General features: G+C 38.7%; 1 protein-coding gene across 1 annotated transcript; it reads right to left on the bottom strand.

The window, feature by feature from the left end:
• Nucleotides 1–260: 260 nt before the first annotated feature.
• On the bottom strand, nucleotides 261–14,332 carry LOC139937685 (sperm-associated antigen 16 protein-like). The gene is made up of 15 exons (XM_071932953.1): nucleotides 14,261–14,332; nucleotides 11,891–11,965; nucleotides 11,149–11,216; nucleotides 10,198–10,322; nucleotides 9,356–9,493; nucleotides 8,914–9,021; nucleotides 8,140–8,257; nucleotides 7,124–7,342; nucleotides 6,294–6,427; nucleotides 5,336–5,479; nucleotides 4,590–4,690; nucleotides 3,200–3,284; nucleotides 2,526–2,652; nucleotides 1,701–1,958; nucleotides 261–1,233 (listed from the first exon to the last, which is right to left on the bottom strand). Exons 1-15 carry the CDS (start codon nucleotides 14,313–14,315, stop codon nucleotides 1,123–1,125), a joined length of 1,866 nt encoding a protein of 621 aa, XP_071789054.1. The 5' UTR covers nucleotides 14,316–14,332; the 3' UTR covers nucleotides 261–1,122.
• Between the last annotated feature and the right edge of the window lie 6,679 nt (nucleotides 14,333–21,011).

Here is a 21,011-nt window from a genome sequence, read left to right as displayed (position 1 = left end):
GGCATATTTTATGTGTTAAAATTAACGAGAGCTGAATACATCACACTGACACAGCCTTGCGCGTTATTGGCGTTTTGCAAGTTCAGCCTCGCGTAACTTATGAGCAAGCAACGCTAATGCTGGGGGAAAAAGTGGCACAGCAAGATCAATCACCCCCTATGAACGAGGTTAATTACAGTGTCTTGCTTGGGGGCTCAAGTAGCATATTCAGGGTTCGAACCTATGACTGACAAATGTACGCAACAACAGGAACAAACTTGCTTTTTAAACAAACAGGTGTTATTAATTCAAAATCTCCTTGAAAAGATGAAAATACAGAGCTAGTATCTTATTACATAACACCAGAATCAAGACACAATGGAAATGCAATATTTACAGAAAAGTAAGGAATAGTCACCCCTCATATCATACATAACATTATGTTTATGTCTACATATCCACAACAAAAATATAACAAATCGAATTTATTTACAGATGATAAAAGGCAGAAATATATGTAGGACGGAATCAAAATTTGTTTTACCCTCATTAACAATGGACATTCTGGACGCAACTTTGAACCTGGAATATCTTGCTGCACTTTGCTGCCAATAGATTAAAAAAAAATTAATATTGAAAATTGAATAACTAATATTTTTCCCAGAGTCTGTCCCATTTTGTTTGAACGCTCATCCAAAAATTTGATTTAAAAGATAACTTAACAAACACTGATAGACCTCTCAGGAAAAAAATGCATTATTTAGATTTTAAATGCCTCATATTTACAAGAGCAAATACTTTTTCTGTAGATGGTCATAGATTACAAAGATTAGGTCTGGAATGACACAGATGCCACGCAGCCATGCCCTCTGTTGCCCTGGTCTTGACCATGGTGCCCCTTAAGAAGACTTCTAGATTTTTCTACGGAATTGCCCTTTGACAAAATGAAATTGCCCTTGCCCCCTCAAAAATTGCAAGCCAGATAAACCATAACTGACATGATCCAACCCACTCCTTCCAAAATCGACCACATTCCTGTCCCCCTGTCCGAACCCCTTTCTAACAAGACTGACTCAAATGATCACACCAACCAAAACAAACACAACATTGTGGTTGTTTGATAGGACTAGATTCCCTGAGAATCTAAGACCAGATTCTGACTGAGCAGTCGCTGCTTCCAGACACCAGGAAGTCCCCAGACTTATCGAAGCACACTGAATGAACCGCATCTTCATGACCGGTCAGTGTGGATACCTGCAGGAGGAAGAACAAACACAGACACATTTTAGTAATTTGTGAAAATCATTTACTGACAATTATTGATGATGGCAGGTATTATTTTCAAAACGGCAACAAGTGATCTATGCTGAAATTCATATCAAATGTTTTCAATCAAAAAGTAAATTTATTTCATATGAGATAAAACAGGTTTTAATTGTGTAAACAAATTAAATCGTTTTAAAAACCCTTCTTTTCAGAAAGATTTGTGAAGAGCCCTGTTAGATCATAAGTTGGAGTACTGTTTGTATAGCCACCAAAAGGTCTACAATTTGATTCCACAAAATAAAATGACATAAAAAACACACAATTTCATGTAAAATTGTAAGACCATTTCATTCAACCTTTAAACATATCTGTCCTTATTCATTTCATAACAATGGCAAGGTGCCTCTTAAATTCATTTTTTAAAATAAATATTTGAGATCCATGACTATTCCTACCTGCCCCGTAGCAACCTCATACATCTTGGTTGTGCCATCGTTACTTGCTATGGCCAACACTGACGCAGATCCGTCAAATGTGACTCTGTTAGCCGGATGAGGGCCGACGTCAACGGTAGTCATGGGTGCGCAGGTGCGTATGTCCCACAGTTTCACGTTCCCGTAGCTGTCACATGATGCAACAATGTCCCCCTTGAGGCTAAAGGCGGCGTGATTGACAGAGTGCGTGTGACCGTAGAACGTCTGTCCACAGATACCCTGTTAGAAGAAGAAATATAGAGTCAATCAGATCAGTCAGAGCCCACTTTCATAGAGCTGCTAAGCACAAAAAAATTGCTTAACATGAAATTTCTTCCTTGATAAAAACAGGATTACCAACTAAATTTCAATTTGTCGCATATCTTGTTACTGGTATTCAGTTGTTGTTTGCTTAAATCCTAAAAATCACGTGGAAACTTGGTTGGTAATCCTGTCTTTACCAAGGCAAAATAATCATCTGGGTTGAATTTTGATAAACATTTTGCTTAGCAAACTTCTTTGATGATGGAGTCCAAGCCGGAGCCATAACCCAGAGGGCCTTTCTCAAACCTCCGCTCAGGCCCCAGCTCCAAGCTCCGTCTGCTGATGTTTAAACCACCGTGTTCAATAACAAATGCATAGGTTTAAACTAACGATCTTTCCACTGCGTACATAGCAAGTGGAGCCCAAGCCGGAGACAGAGCCAAGCCGAGGTTTGAGAAAGGCCCCAAGCAAGAGTTGGAGCTCAGGCCGAGGTTAGGAAAAGGCCCTTAGTATCAAAGAAAAGCAAGTGATTTTAAAACTTACAGTTCGTGAATCCCACAGTGACACCGTCTTATCAGCAGAGCTGGTCAACAGGGTGTTGGAGTATGGAAGGAAGGCGATGCTGTTCACAGAGTCTGCATGACCACGAAGCGTGAAGCGACAACGTAAACTGAAGAAAATAATGACAAGGTAAAGAAATGTGTCACACAAAGTTCAACCCCAACCAATTTTTGATTTGTCGGGATGTAGGAATTTCAACCACAGGTATGTGGGTCCGAACCCAAAGCTTGAAATCAGGTACTAAACCACAACAGAACTTTTTCATGGTGCGGCCTTCTTAATTTTCTCACATTCAACTCAATATAACCAAACCAAAACATGAGGGACATTGACTCCTAAAACGGCCTACGGAGATCATTGTGATGTCAGGCGAATCAGGTCACTGAGAGATCAAAATGGATAAAGGCGGGTGAAACAGGCCCTGATAACGAGAACAAAAACCAGAACGTTAAAAATGCACAACATCGATTGGTTGAATAAGCGTGGGCGTATTCTGCGTGGAGCAATTCAACCAATAGAATGCGCTCTCTTTGCGTCACGATTGTTTTTGCTGTCGCTACGGTGTGACTCTGCCTTAAGGGTGCCAAAAGCACAATAGGCAAAAGAGAACAGAACAAAAACTTGCCCTTTTCTGTTTTATCTTTTAACAAACTAACCTGTTGAGATCCCAGACTTTAGCCGTGTTATCCATAGAGCAACTGGCGACGAAATCACCGCATGCATGCCAAGAGCATCCCCAAACTGTAGACAAGAAAAAACTAAAGAGAGTGAGGTCGTATCCGAGTTGGCGGCTACAGCTACGGCTTTGACTGTTGCTAAGGGTGAAGGACATCTACACTTCAATGCAGCAAGCCATAGCCGAAGCTGTAGCATTTTTTCTGTAGGAAACGTTTACCTAGGCCTATCTAATTATAATACTTCAACTTTATTTACATTTTATTTTTTAAAAGTATCATGAAAAATTGCCCCACACAAGACCAACAGATCATCCAAATAAAAATGTCAATTAATGATTATTACAATAAGAATAGATGAATTGCTTTTGTAAACAAAATACATTAAATATTGTAAACATCATAAAGCAGTTGATTAAACTAATCTTTGCTGTAACACAAAAGTAGAAAAGGCTGAAATATGAAAATTACCTCAATACAGAATATATTTGCATACAACAAAAGAACGATAAAGAGTGCAAAATATTAAACTTCCTGATAAAGATTACGTCAATGAAATACAATTAAATGTGACAATAGGATGATAGACAGAGAAATAGTCAGATTAAAACAGTATTATTTTTTACAGTATGAGGATTCAAACAATATTGTTTTTACAGGACAGCCCAGGCGGCTAAATTGTAATAATTCTAACAATAAAATAAAGAACATATAAATTGCATACAGGAATAAAACAATCAGTTTTACTAAACATCAAACACTATTTGAACAAATTTTACAATGAAATGCAAAGAAATGGAATAAAATGAGGAAGTACATGTAGTCAATAACCTGTGGATGTCAAAAGAAATTGAATTTGCATTTTATAACAATAATGTTTATTCTGGCAAACACATTTTCAAGCACATGTACACACATTAAAAATATTTTTGTCATAAGCAGCAAGGAATTAACACACTTATGATAATTCACATGAAATATATTAAAGCAGTGATAACCATTCAAGCATAGTAAAAGGAACTTTTCAGAAAACTGTGCTTTCGGAGAAAATTTGTTTTACACATCACAAGGTACAAATGTTAAAATTACATCAGGGTATAATTTGATTGCATTGCTTAACACAGAGTTCATCTCTAACAGCAACCTAAAAACATGAAATGAAATTTGCCCCTGGACATGCTGGAACTGCTAAACACTTGAAGAAAATCATGTTCTTACTACATTGTAGTTACACTGACAAAATACAGTTTCAGATATAAAAGCACTGTGAAACAATATTATGGTTATGGTTGGGGGTAGTTGTTTGTTTGAAAATAGGAAAAATCCAGTTAGAGATGGGTTCCCATAATATGTGCTTGATTGTTTTTCTTACCCGCATGTTGATGCTCTGTGAATGTGTGCACACATTCAGCCTTGGAGAAATCCCAAATCTTAACAGTGGAGTCACCGCTGGCTGTCACAAGTTGCGCACCACTGCAATGATCACAGAAATTACCACCGTATTAGGGAAACAGTTTTATTTAACCAAGATAAAAGTAGGTACCAATGTAAAAATTATTTTGAAAATATTATTTCAAATCTTCTTTAGAGGCACTGGACACCTTTGGTTATATTGTCATAGACCAAAAATTTCACTTGGTGTATCCCAACATTTAAATGCATAAAGTAACAAATCTGTGAACATTTTGACTCAAGTTGCAACGGAACAATGAAAGAAAACAAACTGTGTGCGTTTAGATGCACAAAAAAAAACCTTCAGGCCTGAAGTCTTTAAATATTTTAGTGAGAAATTATATCTTTAAAAACAAACTACATTACTTCAGAGGGAGCCAGTAGGTTTTTATGCTAACAATTGAGTGAAATCGACCCCTGGTCTTTGACAACTATCAGCAACTATTATGAATTTTGGCTCCATTGTTGATCATGGAACCCGATCTGGAGTGCATTTTGGCGACCCCAACCAAAAACTGTTTCGGTTGTTGGTCGTTGGTTCTGCTGTTCAGACTGAACGATAACCGAGTTGTGAGCTCGGTTACCGTTTTGGTTATGACGTCAGAAACAATTACTGGTTACAGCCGCCAAAACGCACCCATGAGGTGAGTGAAGTGTGTGTCCTACCTGGGATGGAAGTCACAATCAGCTATCCAATCGCTATGCCCTTCTCCCGTCATGATGATGTCACCGCTGGGTATGGCCCACATCTTCCAGGTGTGGTCGTCGCTCACCGTGGCCAAGATCTGCTTCCGTGGATGCAGAGCAATACTGGGAGAAAACAACAACAAATATTAAATATATGCATGGTTTTGCGGTAACACCATGTGTATATCTACTTTACTGTGTAGATTTTGCTCTTGGAGAACTTGTCTTGCTTTTTTATTTTACCGACGTGGAGTAGATTACAGAGTGCTGAGTTCTGAAAACAAATGTCCTGCTGATTAACTGCTAAGCTTAGCGGCAGGTAGGGAATCAGGAATACTAATACTTGCCCTAAGTGGATCGAGGGGACTTTTTGTTATTGACTTCACTGCCAAAGAGTGTGTTCATAATTGGTCTTAAAGTTTCGTTGACTAGTCTGCTCTCGTCATTTACAGTCTAGAGCAGGCAAGTCAAAATGTTGATGTGAATATACATTGATGTCTCAACATGCAATGCTTTTATACTTAAAGCCATTGGACCCTTTTCGGTAAACAGTGTTGTCCAAGGCTCACACTTTGTGTACCACAACTTCTATATCAAATAACAAACCTGTGAAAATTTAGGCTCAATCGGTCATCGGAGTCGGGAGAAAACAACGAAAAACCCACCCTTGTTTCCGCACGTTTCGCCGTGTCATGACATGTGTTTAAAATAAATCCGTAATTCTCGTTAACGAGAATTTATATTGTTTTGCTGTTTTCTCAAAAAGTAAAGCATTTCATGGAATAATATTTCAAGAGAAGTCTTTCACCATTGCCTTCTGTAAACCCTGTAAGTTATTTGTAAATCTGTGAACTTTTATTTTTTTTCTGAACCGAAAGGGTCCAATGGCTTTAAATCAATACAGAATCTGTTTAGGCATCTCGGTAATTACACCTACCCACTGACAGCCAATGAGTGAGCCTGGATGGTATGAGTCAGGCGGAATCCCCCGGTGCGTGTCAAGTGAGCTGACGGTCCTTTGATGTTGGTCAGCTGAGGATTCACGCCAGTATCCGTTGGGAATTCAGAATCCTGCACAGTGAGCAAGAAATAGAAAGTCTTAAAGTCTATCTCAGTTGGTTATTAGTGTTAAGGGACAGCTAGGAAGCACAATTTTAAGCTTAATTTCAACAGTTATAGAGTAGGATTAATAATCTGGGCCCAATTTCATAAAGCCTTTAAGCACAAATACAATGTTATCAGTTCAAATTACATCAAGTTTGAATTGAAGTGTCTAGTGCCCGACTCAATTTTTGCTTAGGAAGGAAATTTGAGAAGCAATATTTTCTTCTTAACAGCTTCATGAAATTTGGCCCTGAGCTTTGACAATGCACTAAAATCTACCTTTTGTAAGAGCGCTCTATAAATGCCTATTACTATTATTAATGCACTACAGAGATATCATTTTAGAAACAGGGTTGCACTACCGTACAGCTCAATTACCTCCAAAGTCCCTGTAATTGCCCCGATGTGACATGACCTAATAAGCTTTAAAATATCCACATGTGGTAATAAAGCCTGGTTCATATCAAAATGTTGACGTCAAAAATTCACAGTGGAAACTACGCATCCGTTGCCCTTGTGATGAACTCGTGCAAAACATGCGCTGTGAAAACAGCCCTGTGATGACATCAAACTTTGTATCGCATCCGCATTTGCAGAAAGTTTGGACTGGGCCTCGTTCTTCATCAATGTTTTGTTAACATAGTAAAATGAAAAAAAACTTACATCAGGGTGTCTCGGTTGGGGTTGTGCCGTGACGTCCATGTTCTGAGGGTTGGGTTGGCGTGGCATGGTGTTCACTTCCCTTGCTTGACGGACGCTACTCTGTGTTGGGCCAACCCCTGATGCAAACATCAGTCTACGGTCAGACTTGGAGAGCTCCATGGATCCTGACTCGCGACTACTTCCTTCTAGATTACGGAGTGTGGCTTGAAGACCAGAAACCTGAACACATAGATTCATTAGTAATAATATTAACAATAACATTGAAGTCTTATATAGCACCCTATCTACCAAACAATGTACTTAAGGCGCTGAGATATACAAAATTTCAGAAAGATAGGAAGATAGGAACTTGTGAATTCTGTGACCGAATTACGTGTATGTAGCACCTTATAAGAGTTTTCAAAGACGCATTCAGCAGCCAATGCCAGGAATACCAGGGCGAACCCCTTCTCTTTTCATTAAGTGCACTGGGTTCTTTTAATTGTGTGCTACACAAAACAAGGGACCAACTGCTTCACGTCCCATCCAAAGGACGAGGCAATGGTTAGGTGTCTTGCTTAAGGACACAGGTGTAACGACTGGGGGATTCAAACTTGCAATCTGCTGATCAGAAAACACCAGAGTTTGAATTCGGTTTTCTTAACTGCTCAGCCACAATTCAGTAAGAATAGTGCTAACATTACATCACTCAGTGACAATCATAGCCAGTGTTGTAGCCACGGGGAACAAAGCTGGGTGGGCTTGCTCAGGGCTCACAATGTTTGCCAAGCCCTCTTGAGCAAAATACATTGTGCAGCTCCACACAGATTTAAAAATATAGTGTCCACTGTGCAGTGATCTGACACACAGCTAATGATAAGAATTATCAAATGTCACAGAGAAAGAATACAGTCAAAAGACCAGTCAACTTATTGTGTCTAAAAGCTGATCACATCATGTTCCAAGAGATAATGGGAGGAGCTGAAGGGGAGTCTACTTGGACCAATCAAGATGGCTGCTTTGGATGACTGACATACCTGATTGACAGATCGGTCTCTCTCTAGCTTAGCCAGCATCTTCTCTTTCATGGCCACCTCGTATTTCTCCTTCAGTTGCGACAAGGTCGGCTCATAGGACGCGTAGTGCTTCTTCAACCTAGTATTGATAGTAAGATTTATCAAGTCATTGCAAAGGTTGTGATTAGAGCTTGTAAAACTTACCCTTAACAAGGTTTCTTTTGTGTGAAAATGTGTGTTGCATGCCAGAGTGTTCAACCAATCCTGGCACCAGTGGCTGATTGATGTCAAAATAATTTGTTTGGGTTAGTAAAGAGAAAAATTTACCCGCGCTAGATTTTAACCATCGACCTCTAACAACTGAGCTAATCAGCTCTATTTTGGCGGTCAATATCTTTGTTTAAAGGTACCTTTAGGCGCCTTGTCAAAACCTCCCGCGCGTTCCTTTGCCTACAAGCTTCAGACTGGACAGCAAATACCGCCGTTGCTAAGGACCTCGGACAGTCCGCAGAAGAACGGCCATGTGCGTTGAAGCGAGGCGAAGCGCTATTGTTGGTATAACAATAAGTCTCATGAATAAACAAGTTGTATTTTCAGGTCATGAATATCAGCGTCTTGGGCACGGACCGGCCGTGCTCTCCCCAGAATAATTCCGGTGTTTGACAATTACCATTAGTGTCCAGTGTCTTTAAGAGTTTTGTAACAAGAGGGTTAAAATCAGTAACTTCATCTGCAGGTCATTAAGAAACTCAAGATGTAAAGGTAGAATGAGCGATATGAGGGACATTTGTTTACCGTTTGATGTCATCGATGAGCCTGTTCTTCTCCTGAACTACTCTCTTGTGATGCATACGGTTGAAATCTCTCTCCTTGCGCAGCTTCACATACGTGTCCTTTGCCTTACTGTTAAAAAAAAAGCACAAACAATACAAATAATCATTTATTAAACCAGGGCCCAAATTCATGGCTCTGCTTACCATGAGGAAAGACTCAGCGCATGTTGAAGCAGAGAACTCTGTGCTTACACCAAGCGTAATTCACGGGTAAGCGAGGTATTTTGGCTTGTGCGCGTGTAAACTCCATGTTTCTTAGCATTCTATGCTTACACAGCTAGCGCACAAATTTGGCACTTGCATGTAAGTGGAGAATGGTGATGTACGTAAGTGGAGATTTTGAATTCCTTATTTGCAGGATTTCAAAAAACACTAGTGTACATTACAAGGGCTGTATGACTTACTTTGCAGCATCCTTAAACTTGTCCAAGTCTCTCCTGAGTGTTTTGACCTGGAGGTCAAGTTGCTGGTTGCGAACGTACACGTCAGGAACAACCTTGACGTCTTCCTCGTTCAGTAAGCCTCGCTGCTGCAGCTCATACCTAACAGTAAACACAAGGTTCAACATTGGCATAATTATTACGTGCCCGAAAGTAGGGAGTGCAAAAAAAAAGTAACTGGAGAAAGTAGGTAAGCAATAAATGTGCTAAATTGTGTTTCATTCATACATGTACACTTTTGGGATGAGAAAACTTGTCCATGAGCTAATTTTCGCAACACAAATTTTTCACTAATGTCGTATATTGTTCGTAAGGAGCCATATATATTTGTTCACAGCTTTATGCTACTAGAACAAGTATAATCTGTGTGGCTGGAAGAAGGTTGTATTTCAGTACTTACCCAATTCACCTAATGTCATCAACACAATAATCATGTCAACTATAACTTAACTTATAGTTTCTTCCTACATTAATCTTGGTTGCAGCATTTTCAAATTCAACGTCCCTAGGTGTCTTGTACAGTAGAGTGCACATCTTAGGCTAAGCAGCGTTTACAAGCCTACCACAATTTTTACTAGTAACTCAACTCCCAAAATGGCGGGCTTGAAAGACATTAGCTGCAGAGGATTTGTATACGATTGATGTTTTTAAGAATTTTTTCTCACACTGTTATAATGCCGTTTCTTATTTTCAATTCGCCCGTAATGCCATGTTCAGGGCCTTAGAACATGTCTACATGATTAGGGCGCTATATTACATAAGTTTTGGTATTACTTTTATTATTATTATTATCAATTTGATTTTACCATTCTGTTTGAAAGCAATCCAGAGTCCGCATCATGCCCATCTTGACCAAGAAGTTCCTGACGAAGTCATCCACAACCTCAGGCCTTAGGTTGACAGGAGGAGGGACCATGCGCTCTCCAGCCGTCTAAGAGTTTAAGAATTTCACAAAAAGAAGATTTTCAGAGGACATAAAAGTCACATACTACCCTGTCATAATCATGAAGAATTTTCAAAAAGCCGCTCTAGTACACAAACATGCTGAGGAGGATTTGAACCCAAGACCCCTGACACTCCGGGCAGATGCTCTGCCAACTGAGCTATGAGGCATAGCGGTATACTCCCTCAGGTTTTCCCTCAAAACCATATTTTTCTCTCGGTGTTGCATAGATGCGCAATTGGGCAAAGTAACTCACACAAAATTTGGTATGGTGCCTAATCACCTTAAAAGTGAAATAACCAAACAAAAGAAAAACCAAGAGGTCCTCATTGGGATTTTAACCCAAGACCCCTGACACTTTTGGCAGATGCTCCATCGACTGACTTATGAGGCACAGTGGTAAATTCCTTAAAGGAACACGTTGCCTTGGATCGGACGAGTTGGTCTATGAAAAGCGTTTGAAACCCTTTGTTATGAAATGCATATGGTTGGAAAGATGTTTTAAAAGTAGAATATAATGATCCACACAAGTATCACTCAAAATTGCACGGTTTTCATTTTACGTCGCGAACTGGCACGGTCGGCCATTTGTGGGAGTCAAAAACTTGACTCCCATAAATGGCCGACCGTGTTAGTCGACGAGGTAAAAAGAAAACCACGCAATTTCAAGGCATATTTGTGTAGGTCATTGTATTCTACTTTTACAACATCTTTCTAACCATTTCGATTTTATAACAAACGGTTACAGAACGCTTTTCAAAGACCAACTCGACCGATCCAAGGCAACATGTTCCTTTAATGAGCTTAAACGTACCAATGCATCTTGATCTTCCTGAGCTTCTTGAATGGTTCTCACTGCAGCATGAAGATCCTCATCTGGTTCTGAATTCATCAAATATAAACACTTGCAGTTTAGTTTCAAGACATAGATACAGGATTTGGATCATACAGACGATGATTTGAGAGTTGTTTAGGTTGATTAATTTATTGTTCAATTGGGATTAGGGTATTTAAAGCATGTGGACAACAATGGCAGGTCTGACACTTTACAGAGGCATCAGACTGTGCAAGTCTTGCGTGCACTGGAGCAAGAAAACATGAGAAGTTTGTACAAGTAACCTGACCTGAGGTCAAGTTTAAATATTAGGTTTTTTTCGACTGTTATTTTGTTGATTTAATTTTTACTTTAATATGTGATGTTAATTACATTTTCAAAAACATGTAGTTTGAATGGCCAAAAATTACGTTAAACTAATTTAATGGACGAAACAAAATCTCCCAAACGTAAAACTCAATAAGGTTGGGACCACGAAGGTCATGGAAGTTCAAATACCAGAAGACTTGCACAGTCTATTGCCTTCATTGCCCCTGGTCGTTGCAGGTCTGAAAATTCACAAAGGTCACGGAGGCCATTGCGTCTGTTGCCCTGGTCTTGGCCTTAACGCCCATTAAAAAGTTTCCAAATGAACAAGAAAATGTCATTTTCAAAATGAAAATGGCCTTGACCTCTCAAAGATGAAATTCGAGGCCTGAACGTAGAGCTTTGAATGACTTACCTGATGCGAAATCATCATCAATTTCCACTTCTTCATAGGGAAACTCATCATCAGAATCAACAGGTAATACGGCCTCTGGGTGAAACTCGGTTAAGAAAACTAATTCATGCTCATTTCACATTTTAGAATTTCTCGATCTTCATAACTTGCATTTATTTATTCAAACAAAAAAACCCACAAATAAGAAAAAAATTAATGAATGTACAAAATAAAAAATAATTCTAAACAAGACGTTATTGTTACACATCCAACAGCCAATTAAAAGATGAATAGGACACTCAAACAAAAATGTTAAGTTTTGGGGCGTGGGAGGAAAACCCCAACTTTGCCAAGGATGGGGAAAACCCATCCCCGTGCAAACAAAATCCACGAACTAATAGTAAAAAGAAAAGTAATAAATATTAAATGTGACATTGACTCAGTTTAGGATTGCAGACAATTCATACATGTACCTACGCCACTTCGTACCCTGGACACTTTGTATATTCGGGACACTTCGTACCGTAACCAAAACTGGTCACTTCGTATCGTAAAAACCAAATGTTTATTTCGTACCATCTGAACATGGGCGAAATACAAAGTGACCACCAGCTGAGTCACTTCGTACCCTCATCCTTGTCACTTCATACCTTCATTAAAATCTGATTCCTTAATATGTCTGTTGAGATACGAAATAATACTTAATAAATCATTTTGTTTAATTATGTGGAATGTAGAGGGTCATTTTATCGTGCAATATCTATTTTTAATAATTTAATGTATCCAAGGGCAACATCTTCATTTTAAAACCTGTTTTTTTTTTGTGTTTTAATTTTCTCGGCACGTTATTGTTGAATTGGATACTTATCATTATTTAACTTGATCAAAAGTGACCCAGTAGAACAATTAAAGACACTGGACACTATTGGTAATTGTCAAAGACCAGTCTTCTCACTTTGTGTATCTCAACATATGCATAAAATATAAACCTGTGCCAATTTGAGCTTGATTGGTCGTCGGAGTTGCAAGATATTAATGAATGAAAAAAACACCCTTGACACACGAAGTTGTGTGCTATGATGCTTGATGCTTGATTTCGAGACCTCAAATTCGTGGAAAATTACTTCTTTTTCGAAAACTACGTTACTTCAGAGGGAGCCGTTTCTCACAATGTTTTATACAACCTCTCCCCATTACTTGTTACCAAGTGAGATTTTATGCTGGATTTTTTTTTTAGTAATACTAATAATAGTGTCCACTGCCTTTAAGAAATCCATAAGACTGCCTTTAAGAAATCCATAAGACGCATGCAGAAGTACAGATATAATGCAGAAATCCTGAACTAGTACAAGGTCTGAAGGTACGAAGTGTCCAAGGTACCAAGTGTCCAAAGTCGTTTTGTACCTTGCAAAAGGTACAAAGTGTCCAGGGTACGGAGTGGCAAAGGTACAATGTTTTTCTGTGTGATTGTTTGCAATCACTAACTAGTTTTTTTGTAACTAATAATAACAATTATTTTTTTCTTGAATCTTGGTGGTCCGTGATTTTATCGTAGGTCTTTTGTGGCCTTTGTGCCTTTTTGTATATTTATATTTTTAAATTATTCAGTTGTAAAAATGAATGTGATTCAAATACAATTCATCGTTTTGCTGCGACTTTTGAGATGTTTAAAAAAAAATTTTAAAAAGTTTCCTGACACCAAAATTTACAGGTCAACACTATAAATAAACAAAAAACAGGTTGACACTAGGGCTAGGCCTAAAAATAACTATAACACATGTTTTGCCAAACAATGACCACCAAAAATGCACAATACAGTTTTATAATAATACACCAATACAGCAAGATTATTTTTGGATAACTTTCCGTATGGCGCCACCACTTTTTCACTCATTTTTACAAAAAGGGATATCTTATTGGGGTAAATTAGAAACTATATTGTTTCATATCGAATGAAAAAGTGGTGGCGCCATACGGACATTTTTCCTTATTTTTTATAAGATATAAATATAAATATAATAAATAATAGTAATAGTAATAAAACGGACTGTTATATTGCGCAGTTACCTATTTAATTTACCTACATTTAATTATCTTCAATAGCACTACGAGAAGTTACTGTCTGGCACATGAAAAGAGACATGTTATTTGTTTCTGTATTTTAAAACAACATGTTCGGCACTGTCAGTCACCTTTGTAGTAGTGTGTTGACGAGTGTTCGCTTAATTAGAAATTCCGTTTTGTAAACAATTAATTTTCTAACACATTTACTTCAAGGTAGGGGATCCATGGTAGGCACCATAGGCAGTGCCAGTAGACCTCACTATACCTTATGAAGTAGTTAACCATGTGAAAAAAAAATTGGAGAAAGAAAGAATAGTGCAAGGATACGTTCCAAATAATAAGCCCCGTCTTCGCCGGCTCTTTCTCCTGAAGCGGTCGCCATTTTTATTGTATCTTTGAAGTTTGCTACATGGTCTGGTACACATCTAATCGTATACAAATAGCAATGTAGGAGCGAGTGGTGTACCGACTATTGTGTTGCTATGCTTTAAGTTCAATGACCTCATTGTGAGAGGAGCCCATTGAGATAAAGCGCACTAGAGGTTTGCCCAATGTCCAGATTGCGCACGGTTCTGCAGTCGAGCTGCGCAATCTGCAGGTTGAGCAAGAGATCGATATTCAGATGATGGTTTCATGCTGCATGCGTCTGGAATAGTAATCGCTGCATGCAGTCTCAAAAACATTCCAATGGCTGAGTTCAAAAAATGAACGCGTAACACCCGGAACGCAACTTTCGTGACTTAGCTTGGGGCTTGTTACCTTTAGTCAAGGCGCCACGGCACCCCCAGATGTCTAGCCGGAGCCGCGAAGCGCTTTAACAGAACTCGTTTTTGAGCCTTATGTTTTTCTTTACTTTTTGCCACAGATTTTGGAGGGAGAAATGTGATGCATGATAATGCATGATCGTGATGAGTTGTTGACTAATAAGAAGACGCAATACCATAGATCACACGTCGTCTGTACGGGGGGACGGGGCCCCACACTCATTTTGGTGCACTATAAAGTCACGTGCTGAGGGTAACGCACAGAAGGTGCTTGCATAATATATGAATAAATAATTAGATAAACGAGTAAGCTAAAGGCGCTGATCGCGGCTTCGACGCTCGCGCTTGTCTTTTTCGTGATATCTGGGGGTGCTGCCGCCGCGTGCGCCTTGATTAAAACATTTAGTTTATCAAGATTGATGCCGCTCGACCTTCATGCTTGAACATTATGGAAAAAAAACACGATCAGTAGGGTGTTTTGTTTTGGCTTGAAGGGGATTAACTCGACGGGCCCAAGGAATCCAATTATTAAATTTTGCACCTTTAATTACTGTAGAAAACTTTTAGGTCGACTTCTAAGTTGTTTTCTTATCGTTTTTTAAATCTTGTTTTTTTTTAATCTTTTGCATTTTTTCACTGACTACACTGCACTGTATGGGAGTTTATTTAGTGGGAACATGGAGGTAGAAATATTCCAAGATTTCTACGGTAACTACCTGCTGTATGATGAACATAAGTCTGCCCTAAAACTCCAGTGTTCACACTTTTTACCATCCAACGGTTGTATAAGAAGAATATATGAATCAGTTTTTATCAACCTGTGTTATTCAAACGTGGGTTTTGGGCATAGAGCTATATAAAAGAACTAGTTATTCAAACGTGGGTTTTGGGCTGGGAGAACTCCTTCCCAAAATGGGAAACGTCATGCCTCAAACAATTCCTCTGCGCTGAAACGTGCGTTAAGAGCCGGTACGCTATGATATGGGTACGAGTTGGCTGTGGCACGAGTTGACCTGTTGGAAGAATTCAAATCACATGGTATCCAAGTCAACTCGTACCCTGTTCAACTTTTACAAAAATCAACTCGTCCCCAAACCAACTCGTCCTCAAATGAACTCGTCCCCAAGTAAACTCGTACCCAGGTGAAATCGTACTCAAGTGAGCTCGTACCCAAGTAAATTAGTAAAAGCATACTGAGCGCTAAAGTCCGTAAGGGAACTGTTTTTTATTTATTTCTTTTATGGAATTTCAAACTAACAATTCTTAAGGGATGTTACTTCTTTATATTTGTTCCAAAAACTAATTTGAACCTTCTTATTTTACTTCATAAGCAGTGTTGTGTGTGGGGGAGGGGGGGGGTCGGAGGTTATTTCCACCTTTGAGTTTATTGTATTATTAGATTGGTTTAATTGTTTACATAATTTTAAAAATTAGACGAACTCCATTTACGGTTAAGAAGAAGATATGAAATAGTTTTTATCAACCTTTGCTATTCAAAGGTGGATTTTGGGAGGCCTCCTACCCAAAATGGGAATCATCAGGCCTCAAACATCTCCTCTGCACTACAACGTGCGTTAATAGCATGTACGCTATGACATGGGTACGAGTTGGCTGTGGCACGAGTTGACCTGTTGGAAGAATTCAAATCACATGGTATCCAAGTCAACTCGTACCCTGTTCAACTTTTAAAAAAATCAACTCGTCCCCAAACCAACTCGTCCTCAAATGAACTCGTCCCCAAGTAAACTCGTACCCACGTGAAATCGTACCCAAGTAAATTAGTAAAAGCGTACTGAGCGCTAAAGTCCGTATGGGATATTGTTTTTTATTTGTTTCTTTTATGCAATTTCAAACTAACAATTCTTAAGGGATGTTACTTTTTTATATTTGTTCCAAAAACTAATTTGAACCTTCTTATTTTACTTCATAAGCAATGTTGTGTGTGGGGGAGGGGGGGTTCGGAGGTTATTTCCCCCTTTGAGTTTATTGTATTATTAGATTGGTTTAATTGTTTACATAATTTTAAAAATTAGACGAACTCCATTTACGGTTAAGAAGAATATATGAATTTGTTTTTATCAACCTTTGTTATTTAAACGTGGGTTTGGGGAGGCCTCCTACCCAAAATGGGAAACGTCAGGCCTCAAACATCTCCTCTGCACTACAACTTGCGTTAAGAGCTGGTACACTATGACATGGGTACGAGTTGGCTGTGGCACGAGTTGACCTGTTGGAAGAATTCAAATCACATGGTATCCAAGTCAACTCGTACCCTGTTCAACTTTTACAAAAATCAACTCGTCCCCAAACCAACTCGTCCTCAAATGAACTCGTCCCCAAGTAAACTCGTCCCAGGTGAAATCGTACTCAAGTGAGCTCGTACCCAAGTAAATTAGTAAAAGCGTACTGAGCGCTAAAGTCCGTAAGGGAATTGTTTTTTATTTGTTTCTTTTATGCAATTTCAAACTAACAATTCTTAAGGGATGTTACTTTTTTATATTTGTTCCAAAAACTAATTTGAACCTTCTTATTTTACTTCATAAGCAATGTTGTGTGTGGGGGAGGGGGGGTTCGGAGGTTATTTCCCCCTTTGAGTTTATTGTATTTTTAGATTGGTTTAATTGTTTACATAATTTTAAAAATTAGACGAACTCCATTTACGGTTAAGAAGAATATATGAATTTGTTTTTATCAACCTTTGTTATTCAAACGTGGGTTTGGGGAGGCCTCCTTCCCAAAATGGGAAACGTCAGGCCTCAAACATCTCTTCTGCACTACAACTTGCGTTAAGAGCCGGTACGCTATGACATGGGTACGAGTTGGCTGTGGCACGAGTTGACCTGTTGGAAGAATTCAAATCACATGGTATCCAAGTCAACTCGTATCCTGTTCAACTTTTACAAAAATCAACTCGTCCCCAAACCAACTCGTCCTAAAATGAACTCGTCCCCAAGTGAACTCGTACCCAGGTGAAATCGTACTCAAGTGAGCTCGTACCCAAGTAAATTAGTAATAGCATACTGAGCGCTAAAGTCCGTAAGGGAATTGTTTTTTATTTATTTCTTTTATGGAATTTCAAACTAACAATTCTTAAGGGATGTTACTTTTTTATATTTGTTCCAAAAACTAATTTAAACCTTCTTATTTTACTTCATCAGCAATGTTGTGTGTGGGGGAGGGGGGTTCGGAGGTTATTCCCCCCTTTGAGTTTATTGTATTATTAGATTGGTTTAATTGTTTACATAATTTTAAAAATTAGACGAACTCCATTTACGGTTAAGAAGAATATATGAATTTGTTTTTATCAACCTTTGCTATTCAAAGGTGGATTTTGGGAGGCCTCCTACCCAAAATGGGAATCATCAGGCCTTAAACATCTCCTCTGCACTACAATGTGCGTTAATAGCATGTACGCTATGACATATGTACGAGTTGGCTGTGGCACGAGTTGACCTGTTGGAAGAATTCAAATCACATGGTTACCAAGTCAACTCGTACCCTGTTCAACTTTTAAGAAAATCAACTCGTCCCCAAACCAACTCGTCCTCAAATGAACTCGTCCCCAAGTAAACTCGTACACACGTGAAATCGTACCCAAGTAAATTAGTCAAAGCGTACTGAGCGCTAAAGTCCGTAAGGGAAATTTGTTTTATTTATTTCTATGGAATTTCAAACTAACAATTCTTAAGGGATGTTACTTTGTTATATTTGTTCCAAAAACTAATTTGAACCTTCTTATTTTACTTCATAAGCAATGTTGTGTGTGTGTGGGGGGGGGTGGGTTCGGAGGTTATTTCCCCGTTTGAGTTTATTGTATTATTAGATTGGTTTAATTGTTTACATAATTTTAAAAATTAGACGAACTCCATTTACGGTTAAGAAGAATATATGAAATTGTTTTTATCAACCTTTGCTATTCAAAGGTGGATTTTGGGAGGCCTCCTACCCAAAATGGGAATCATCAGGCCTCAAACATCTCCTCTGCACTACAACGTGCGTTAGTAGCATGTACGCTATGACATGGGTACGAGTTGGCTTTGGCACGAGTTGACCTGTTGGAAGAATTCAAATCACATGGTATCCAAGTCAACTCGTACCCTGTTCAACTTTTAAAAAAATCAACTCGTCCCCAAACCAACTCGTCCTCAAATGAACTCGTCCCCAAGTAAACTCGTACCCACGTGAAATCGTACTTAAGTGAACTCGTACCCAAGTAAATTAGTCAAAGCGTACTGAGCGCTAAAGTCCGTAAGGGAAATTTGTTTTATTTATTTCTATGGAATTTCAAACTAACAATTCTTAAGGGATGTTACTTTTTTATATTTGTTCCAAAAACTAATTTGACCTTCTTATTTTACTTCATAAGCAATGTTGTGTGTGTGGGGGGGGGGTGGGTTCGGAGGTTATTTCACCGTTTGAGTTTATTGTATTATTAGATTGGTTTAATTAATTACATAATTTTAAAAATTAGACGAACTCCATTTACGGTTAAGAAGAATATATGAAATTGTTTTTATCAACCTTTGCTATTCAAAGGTGGATTTTGGGAGGCCTCCTACCCAAAATGGGAATCATCAGGCCTCAAACATCTCCTCTGCACTACAACGTGCGTTAGTAGCATGTACGCTATGACATGGGTACGAGTTGGCTGTGGCACGAGTTGACCTGTTGGAAGAATTCAAATCACATGGTATCCAAGTCAACTCGTACCCTGTTCAACTTTTTAAAAAATCAACTCGTCCCCAAACCAACTCGTCCTCAAATGAACTCGTCCCCAAGTAAACTCGTACCCACGTGAAATCGTACTTAAGTGAACTCGTACCCAAGTAAATTAGTCAAAGCGTACTGAGCGCTAAAGTCCGTAAGGGAAATTTGTTTTATTTATTTCTATGGAATTTCAAACTAACAATTCTTAAGGGATGTTACTTTTTTATATTTGTTCCAAAAACTAATTTGAACCTTCTTATTTTACTTCATAAGCAATGTTGTGTGTGGGGGGGTGGGTTCGGAGGTGATTTCCCCGTTTGAGTTTATTGTATTATTAGATTGGTTTAATTGTTTACATAATTTTAAAAATTAGACGAACTCCATTTACGGTTAAGAAGAATATATGAAATTGTTTTTATCAACCTTTGCTATTCAAAGGTGGATTTTGGGAGGCCTCCTACCCAAAATGGGAATCATCAGGCCTCAAACATCTCCTCTGCACTACAACGTGCGTTAGTAGCATGTACGCTATGACATGGGTACGAGTTGGCTGTGGCACGAGTTGACCTGTTGGAAGAATTCAAATCACATGGTATCCAAGTCAACTCGTACCCTGTTCAACTTTTTAAAAAATCAACTCGTCCCCAAACCAACTCGTCCTCAAATGAACTCGTCCCCAAGTAAACTCGTACCCACGTGAAATCGTACTTAAGTGAACTCGTACCCAAGTAAATTAGTCAAAGCGTACTGAGCGCTAAAGTCCGTAAGGGAAATTTGTTTTATTTATTTCTATGGAATTTCAAACTAACAATTCTTAAGGGATGTTACTTTTTTATATTTGTTCCAAAAACTAATTTGAACCTTCTTATTTTACTTCATAAGCAATGTTGTGTGTGTGGGGGGGGGGTGGGTTCGGAGGTTATTTCCCCGTTTGAGTTTATTGTATTATTAGATTGGTTTAATTGTTTACATTATTTTAAAAATTAGACGAACTCCATTTACGGTTAAGAAGAATATATGAAATTGTTTTTATCAACCTTTGCTATTCAAAGGTGGATTTTGGGAGGCCTCCTACCCAAAATGGGAATCATCAGGCCTCAAACATCTCCTCTGCACTACAACGTGCGTTAGTAGCATGTACACTATGACATGGGTACGAGTTGGCTGTGGCACGAGTTGACCTGTTGGAAGAATTCAAATCACATGGTATCCAAGTCAACTCGTACCCTGTTCAACTTTTTTAAAAATCAACTCGTCCCCAAACCAACTCGTCCTCAAATGAACTCGTCCCCAAGTAAACTCGTACCCACGTGAAATCGTACTTAAGTGAACTCGTACCCAAGTAAATTAGTCAAAGCGTACTGAGCGCTAAAGTCCGTAAGGGAAATTTGTTTTATTTATTTCTATTATAGAATTTCAAACTAACAATTCTTAAGGGATGTTACTTTTTTATATTTGTTCCAAAAACTAATTTGAACCTTTTTTTCTTACTTCAATAGCAATGTTGTGGGTGGGGGGGGGGGGGGTCGGAGGTTATTTCCACCTTTGAGTTTATTGTATTATTAGATTGGTTTAATTGTTTACATAATTTTAAAAATTAGACGAAC

This window comes from Asterias amurensis, chromosome 5 (assembly GCF_032118995.1).
Source record: "Asterias amurensis chromosome 5, ASM3211899v1".
Lineage (NCBI taxonomy): Eukaryota > Metazoa > Echinodermata > Asteroidea > Forcipulatida > Asteriidae > Asterias > Asterias amurensis.
This window is presented reverse-complemented; position numbering and strand designations above follow the sequence as displayed.

Excerpts from the sequence above, each read along its gene's own strand:
- LOC139937685 (XM_071932953.1), bottom strand. The coding sequence starts at position 14,315 with ATGGCGACCGCTTCAGGAGAAAGAGCCGGCGAAGACGGGGCTTATTAT. Across the intron at positions 10,323-11,148 it reads AGGAAGATCAAGATGCATTG|ACGGCTGGAGAGCGCATGGT; the intron begins GTACGTTTAAGC and ends TTAAACTCTTAG. Across the intron at positions 5,480-6,293 it reads CACTCATTGGCTGTCAGTGG|TATTGCTCTGCATCCACGGA; the intron begins GTAGGTGTAATT and ends GTTTTCTCCCAG.